This window comes from Solanum pennellii, chromosome 5 (assembly GCF_001406875.1).
Source record: "Solanum pennellii chromosome 5, SPENNV200".
NCBI classification, from domain to species: Eukaryota; Viridiplantae; Streptophyta; class Magnoliopsida; order Solanales; family Solanaceae; genus Solanum; species Solanum pennellii.
The window spans coordinates 7,742,771-7,751,574 of record NC_028641.1 but is presented as its reverse complement, the minus strand read 5'-3'; the positions used below and the strand labels follow the sequence as shown (position 1 = coordinate 7,751,574).

The following is an 8,804-nucleotide window of genomic DNA, read 5'->3' as shown; positions in this document are numbered from 1 at the left end:
ACCCCAAATCTTAATTATAACGATAAGAAGAATTAGTGCTTTGTCTAATTTACTTTTTACTGTGAAAGGACAAAGATGTTTGCTTCATAGGAGCCTTTCACAGGACCAATTCCAAACCTCTTTCATAACTTTAGACCAAATTAGAAGCAAAGAACTTGATTCACCACCACCTTTATACCATTCTAATTACCTATTTAAACCCCTTCTCAATATTTTTACTACACACAACAATATTAAACTACACTTGCCTTTCTAAAAACCCTTTATTTTTTTTCCCATCCCTTGAAATGACAAGTATTAACCCATTGAATGAAAAGGTATCCATGAACAACCCAATGACTACAAACCCAATGAATAATATGTCAAGTGGATCTGCTGCCAATAGGATGCACCCAATAAGTAATCCAACTACAGGCCATCACATCAACCCTTTGAATGCCCAAATCAATCCTCATTCTGTTGTTGAACCAGTGAGTCATCATGACATGGTATGACATTTGAATTGTGTGTTCATTTAATTTTAAATACTTATCATGTTATTTCAATTACTTAATTATATTATGTTTCAACAGATACCAGCTAGTGTTGTACCTGCTGCTCATCATACAGCTCCGATCAATCCACGAACATCAAATCTAGCAGCTAGGCTTCCACACAGGAGAGGTGATCATCATATGTTTTTGACATCTGATGATAATGCTATGATGAAGCACATTGAAGAAACTCATATCCCAGATGGCCGCGACTTTGATGTCAAGCCTCTTGTTCATATTATTGAGGATATTGTGCATCGCGCTACTCCCATTGCTGGACATGTTCATGTACGTATCATCATCCACCTCATTAATTAATTCCTATATACTGACAGCATCGAAAATATTAAACTATTACTTACTCTATAATTATATCAGAATAACATTATTTTCATCATTCTGTTTTTTAAAAAAAAATTGGGAACTTTAGGAAGCTAAAGTTCAAGCACATTTGGAAGCATTGGAAGAGAAGGCTCCCCACAGTGGACTTACTGACATACTCAACTATTTGGCATATCCTATTCATAGAATTAGTATGGAGGTAAGTGATATAAATATTTTTAATTAACATTATAAATACAAATTAATCGAGTCATTATTTGATGGTTCATATAAATGTAAATATGACAGTTGATAAGCAAATGTGCTAACAAAGAAGATGCACACTCAACAACAATGTCACTGCTTCATTCACTCACAACCTATGCCTGGGACACAAAAGTCGCGATAACATTCGCGGCTTTTGCCCAGCAATATGGTCAATTTGGTCTGCTTGCTCATCAGTATACTACGGATCCACTGGCTAAGTCTGTTGCAATCATCATGGAACTTCCAGAAATTATGAGTCGTCAAGATGTTCTCAAGCATAAATTTGACGCGATCCATGATCTGATCGACAAAATGTTGGATGTAACAAAGTGTATTATCGAGTTTAGAGACGTTCAAACGTCTCACAGTCAACATGTTATCACACAAGAATTGGAAATGTTGATCAATACTGCCCATATTTCCACTGCTGCTTACTGGACTATGAGGGCTGCTGTCATGTGTGCTGCTATGATTCTGAATCTCATTGCCATTGGCCACGAGTACGTTTTCTTCATTCTTTCAACACTCAATCGTGAGATTATCAACTATGAAATTTGATGAATATGGTATGTGTAATATTTATTAGGCAAATTTCTTCAACATCCGAGTCTTGGGAGTTATCTAGTTTGACTCACAAGCTTGCAAACATATTGGATCATCTCAAAAAGGTTCTTAACCTTTGTCACCAAAAGATTGGTAAGTTATAATCTTTAGTATGAGTATAAGTTATGTAAAACAAATTTAAAATTGCGATATTTAATTGAAGTGTTATAAAACAGAGGAGAAGAGGCAACATGATGCATTTGAAGCACTTCTGCGACTCCTCAGGACACCTCACATTGATAACATGAAGATACTCTCAATCTTGATTCACTCCAAGGATGATCAACTCCCACTTTTTGATGGAACTCATAAGAGAAGGGTAATAACTAATTTATTACAGCTCAATACTGAAAATTTACTTGTACGTCAGTGTATAGAAGTTGAACTCGTATATATATATACTTTTCTTATGACAGGTAAGTCTTGATGTTCTAAGGAGGAAGCATGTTCTACTATTGATCTCTGATCTAGACATTGCACCCGAAGAACTCTTTATCCTCCACCACATGTACACTGAATCCAAGATGCAACCAAACAGGCCAGAGAGCAACTATGAGGTTGTATGGATCCCTGTGGTTGACAAGAGGCTAACACCATGGACTGAAGCAAAACAAATGAAATTTGAAGAAGGACAAGCTTCAATGCCATGGTACTCAGTGGCACATCCATCGATGATCGATCCAGCAGTGATAAGATGCATTAAGGAGGTGTGGGGATTCAAGAAAAAGCCTCAGCTTGTTGTTCTTGATCCACAAGGCAAAGAAGCAAACAACAATGCTTACCATATGTTATGGATTTGGGGAAGTTTGGCTTTTCCTTTTACTAAAGCTAGGGAGACAGCTCTGTGGAAGGAACAATCTTGGAATATTGAACTCTTAGCTGATTCCATTGATCAAAACATTTTCACTTGGGTACGTAACACATCTACTTATAATAATTTATAATACGATATGTGTCTTAATTATAAATTATGATATATTTCCAGATAAGTGAAGGCAAATGCATATGCTTGTACGGAGGAGAAGATATTGAATGGATCAGATCATTCACCTCATCAACGCGAGCTGTTGCAAATGCAGCTCGCGTTCCACTAGAGATGCTCTACGTGGGGAAAAAGAATCCAAAAGAAAGAGTCCGGAAGAACAGCTCAATAATCCAAATGGAAAACTTGAGCCATGTGGTGCAAGACCAAACTCTAATTTGGTTCTTTTGGGAAAGGCTAGAAAGCATGTGGCACTCTAGGACTCAACAAGACATCCCCGGTGAAACTGACCCGATCCTTCAGGAGATTGTGACGATTTTGAGCTATGAAGGAAGTGATCTTGGATGGGCTGTATTCAGCCGCGGATTGGCTGAGATGACTAGAGGTAAAGGTGATCTGATAGTGCAAGTTATGAAGGGATTTGATCGTTGGAGAAATGAAGTGAGTGATATAACTACATTTGTTCCTGCATTGGACCGTCAACTTCGTGATCTTCATAGTCCACATCATTGTACTCGACTAATTCTACCGAGTACCTCTGGACATATTCCTGAGAGAGTGGTTTGTGCTGAATGTGGCCGTCCAATGGAGAAGTTTATCATGTATCGCTGCTGCATTGAGTGAGGATTTATGGTGGATGAATGGAGCTCCTAGAGGACTATAAATTTGAATAAAAGGACCATTTACTAGTCCTCTTGTGAGTATTATTATTGTTCTTACTTTTGCCTTTTTTGATATTCATGTACTTGTTTTGATATTTGAGTGTGAGATGTAATGCTATAGGCTATACAGCCTTGTGCAATATTTAGTGAAAATCAATAAAAGTATTTCATCATTGATGGAGTAAGAATCTAACATAAAAGCTAAGTAGAAAAGTTCATTATCAAAATTATAATTTTTGATATCATATCATTTATAAAAGACATATGATACAAGTTTTACTGATGGATAACACATAGGGGTGTTCATGGTTTGGATAAAAACCAATTCAAACCGAAAAATCGAACCAAACCGATTTAATTTGAATTTTGATTTGGTTTCATTTTAGATTATTAAGAACTGATAGTATTTGGTTTGGTTATGATTTTGTTCGAAAAAAACTGAAGAAATAACCGAACTGAACAACAAGTTATATACATAAATTTCATTATTATGCATACATAATATTTATATTCATAAACGATTTTAAAGATTTTGTATATGTTTATCAAAATTTATTTAAAATTTACTTATGAAAAATAAAATGTCCAACGTGAGAACATTTTTCTTATTGGTTTCATGTATATGAGTGTCTATCAAAATTCTTTGTGGGATTGAAAATGTCAGTCACTTCCTTCTATTCAATGATAGAAAGTTCTGTAATGACATTCATTCTAACTATTTTTTCGTTTGAATGGATTGTTGTCATTTTTTCATGTTTTGAATGAATTGTTTCTTTTATTTTTATGTATGGTTAATAACCGAATAACCGAACTAAAATCCAAAACAACCAAAAAGATAAATTTACATTATATTTGGTTTGGTTTGCTTTTAATAATTCTAAAACCGATTAAATTGGTTTGATTTTGGTTTTGATCAATAACCAATCCAAACCAACACTTATAATACAATATATCAATTTCTTACCAAACAAACTTAATATAATTTAAAACAGTTATAATACATATATGTTGCATATATTATTTTTAGTTTCGTAACTTATTATTAGCTATTTCAAATTGCAAGATGTTACAATATCTCCCCCTTGGGAACATTCGTCCTCGAATGAGATTTCTTTCACTAAGCTAAGATTAGTAACCTCACGTTCAACACTCAACAATAAAAAAACATGATTACTCTTAGTTTATATAGTACTAAGAAGAGAATTAGTACCTTGATTTGCATCTCCTACGGAATCAAAGAGATGTGAATATCTTTTCTTCATATCCTCTTCAGCTTCCCATGTAGCTTCTTGAACAAATTGGTTCCTCTATTGGACCTTGACTGATGCGACCTCCTTTGTTCTCAATTTGCGAACTTGGCGATCTAAAATCTAAACCAGAATCTCCGCATAAGATTAGCTATCCTCAATCCCGACATTTTCAGTTGGTACTATCAATGAAGGATTGCCCATGCACTTTTTCAACATAGAGATGTGAAAAAAGTGCTGCTAACTCTTGCGGTAGCTCTAACTCATAAGCTACATTTTCAATCCTTTTGGCTATACGATAAGGTCATATATACCGGAGACTAAGTTTCCCTTTCATACCAAACCTGATGACACCCTTCATGGGTGAAACTTTAAGATATATCCATTCATCTACTTCAAACTCTAACGACCTTCTCCATAATATCAATGTAGGATTTATGACGACTCTGTGCCGTTTTCAATTTCTCTTGAATCACCTTCACCTTCTCCATAGCTTGGTGAACTAGATCTGGTCCTATCAACCCTGCTTCACCAACTCCGAACGACCCAATAAGAGATCTACATCTTCTTCCGTAAAGAGCTTCGTATGAAGCCAATTGGATGCTCGAATGATAACTGTTGTTGTAAGAAAACTCAACGAGAGGTAAGTGATAATCCCAATTTCCTTTAACATCGATCATGCAAGACCTCAATATATCTTCTAAGGTCTTGATAGTACGCTCTCCTTGCCGTTACTCTGTGGATGAAAAACAGTATTTAAGTTCACCTTTGAACTCAAACCTTTTTAAAAAGATTTCCAGAACTGTGTAGTAAATTGTGCACCTTTATCTGAAATGATCGAAACTGAGGCTCCATGAAGTCTCAATACCTCCTGAATGTATAACCTTGCATAATCCTCTGCCGAATGAGTAGTCTTTACCAGAAAAAAGTGGGCTGATTTTGTCATCCTATGCACAATCACCCAATGGAATTATGCTACTTACGAGACCTTGACAAGCATGTGATAAAATCCATGTTAATTATCTCCCACTTCCACTCCGAAGGTTCGATGTTTTGCGCCAAACCACCAGGCCTTTGGGGTTCCATTTTTACTTGCTGGCAATTTGGACACTTGACAACAAATTTATCAAATCCCTTCTTCATACCATTCCACCAGTATACCTCTTTGAAATCGCGGTACATCTTTGTGGAACACAACTGGATAGAATATATGGAGTTATGTGTGTTGAAGAAAGCTTGACGACTGATGGAACACGTCGAAGGAACAGGTTCATCGAAGCATGCTGACGAGTTAGAGTTAGAGTCATACTAGGATTAGACTAAGCTACTGAATATTATAGGATTCAACTAGGATAAGGTATTTGACTTGTAATACAATGCAACTCGTGTAATTATTTGCATTGTATTAGGACTCTTAGTATAACTAGAATATGCCTCTTCTCCTATTAAGGAGCTTGTAACTTAACATTATAATCATCAATACATCCTTGATATCTCCATACTTTCGTGAGATTTCTACAATGTGCTTCCTCGATGATCCTCTCTTGGATTCCATCCACCATTAGTACAAACAACCTACACCATCTCCCCCTTGTTTGAAAGCCAATACTCTTTTCTTATGAACATTTGCCTTCAAATCAAGCAAAATGGGGTCTTGATCTTCTTTTTCTTTCACCTCTGCCACTAATGAAGATTGTCACGCCCCGAGCTATCCCCGCGACGCGGACACGGAACCTAGGACCACAAGTGATCCCAAGCTAACCCTGCTGGCATGATCATGAGCGTACTAAAGATAATAAATTGTTGCGGAAGATAAATCATACTTAAAATAAAAAGATGGGGACTACCCATATTCTATAACTGAGATATTCGAAAATAATGAGTTTAATACAAAAGAAATATTAACTCAATACTAAGCTGAATTTAACTATGTCTGAAAATAGCCTCTAAACTAGACTAGAATTACTAGGACAAGCCCCAGCTAAATCTAGCAAAAACTGAAACTAAATGACTAAAGACTGAAATGAAACTCATGACTGTTGTCCTCCGAGAATGAGGACTCACCACTGAATCTGCTGAACTGGAGATCGGGAAATCAATCTATGCGTGATCTGGATGCTGAGAATATGAACCTACATCACGAGAAGATGTAGCGCACGTATGCGTCAGTACTTGAAAGGTACTGAGCATGTAGAATAGAGTAAAGCTGAAATAAAACATAACTGAACAAGCACAAAAACAAGTATAATAATCTGAACGTGATGTGCTGATTTCTGAGCTAACTGGATGCAATGACCAATTTATAACATGCTGAACAGAATACTGAATATACTGATAAATGGTCAATGCAGAGAGTCTGACTGAACTGTGGGAGCTACTAATAACCGATATGTGGAGTCCGATATATACGCCCCATCGAGAGGACCCAATATACCCTGCCAGAGGAATAAAGGCATGCTGGCGTGATCACTAAACTGATTGCCCACAGAGGGGACTTATAACCTACTAGGCTAGTAGTTCTGGGACTATAGGTATGCTAAACCCTAGTCCAATTCGGTATTATGCTACTCCTAATGAATTCTGTAAATTAACTGATTATATCTGAATTTTTGTAAATACTGGATAGCTCGAAACTGAACTTGCAAACTGAGAATGCAACAATTAATCTGGTAATTATGCATTTATAACTGAGGCATGTATATCTGAAGTGTCTGAAATATATGACCTAGCATGTCTAATTCAAGAACTAAAGAAATACAAAGCTAGGGTTCTGAAATTCGTGCGATAATATGAGTAATAACATGATAATCTGATTTGGAACATATATTTAATAAATTCATGAAGTTATATCAAAGTTCTAGAAACCCTAGGTTTAATCATGATAAGAGAATCAAGAACTGACTGAAACTAAGGACCCAATGGGTGAAAGGAACCCACTAGTGAAATCCCACATATCTGTTGATGAAATCCACGGAAAAAATACTTAAGTTTCGGGGCTGGAACTACTGGAGCTTGTGGAGTTCTTGAACTAGGGTTCTTGAGCTTTTTTTCTCCACTCTTGCTTCTAATTTTCTATGTTTTGATTTAATGATTTGACTTGGATATGTTTTAATTATGTTTCTAGGCTTAAACTGACTAAAATATGATGATTTAGGTTCAAAACGACGTAACTTAGGGTTTAAACAGAGTGGGAAAGGTCAAAAAGACCCCTGGGAAGGTTGCTGTCGGGCCTCACGACGGCCAGGACTGACGGTCTGTCGTGCGCCCGACGCCCCGTCGTTGGGTTCGTCGTGAGGGCCTGTTCGACACGCCATTACTAAAATGGGCATAACTTTTTACTCTGAGGTATTATTTTAGCAAAGTTGGAAGCTATGGAAAGATAATTAAATTATCTATCTGTGGGTAGGTCATGGGAGACCTAATTCATTTTGTGCTAAGAGTTATGATCATTTTATGTTGACCCAACTGCATTTCACCTTAACTGGCTGCAAATTTTCCACCTACGGTCAGACCTACGGACCATAGGTCCACCTATGAACCATGCTGGTCATCCATAGCTCTGGTCAGAGAGTGGTTGAAGGGAGTCTTGATCGACGGTCACGGACTACGGACCATCGTTTGACCTACGGACCGTAAGTCCATCCGTCGTCCAAGACTTAACCAATTTTTCTAGGCTGAAATTTTTGGGAGTTTCTGATCCCATCAACGGTTGTACAGGACGGACCGTGGTTCAGGCTACGGTCCGTCGATGCCACCGTTGGTAGCACCTGCAGATTTTTCTGGAAAAACTAATTTTGGTTTGTTTTTGGTACGGGGTGTTACATTATCTCCCCCTTGGGAACATTCGTCCTCGAATGAAGACTAAACTAGCTGAAATAGAGGGAGAGAGATGTAAACCCCATTACTAAACACTGAGAACTGAGTTCTGGCTGAATTGAGTTCTGAGTACATGCAATTATGCTAAAAATGAAAGTACAAACTGAGGGAACATGATTCTAAAACAGAATTCACGCATGAATGACTGTAAAACTGAAGAGGAACTATTACCTCAAGCTGGAGTGGAATCGGAAGGAAAAAGGTAAGGATACTTGGCTTTCATGGCTGCTTCTGCTTCCCAAGTAGCTCCCCCTACGGACTGACTCCTCCACAAAACCTTGACTGAAGCGACTTCTTTGTTTCTCAACCTTCT

At 37.2% G+C, this 8,804-nt stretch overlaps 1 protein-coding gene across 1 annotated transcript; it reads left to right on the top strand.

Moving 5' to 3' along the window:
• Positions 1–230: 230 nt before the first annotated feature.
• LOC107020671 (protein SIEVE ELEMENT OCCLUSION B-like) lies at positions 231–3,556 on the top strand. The gene is made up of 8 exons (XM_015221128.2): positions 231–488; positions 573–821; positions 964–1,074; positions 1,164–1,621; positions 1,708–1,817; positions 1,901–2,043; positions 2,141–2,635; positions 2,710–3,556. The coding sequence occupies exons 1-8, from the start codon at positions 288–290 to the stop codon at positions 3,328–3,330; spliced, it is 2,388 nt and encodes a 795-aa protein (XP_015076614.1). The 5' UTR covers positions 231–287; the 3' UTR covers positions 3,331–3,556.
• The last annotated feature ends 5,248 nt before the right edge of the window (positions 3,557–8,804 follow it).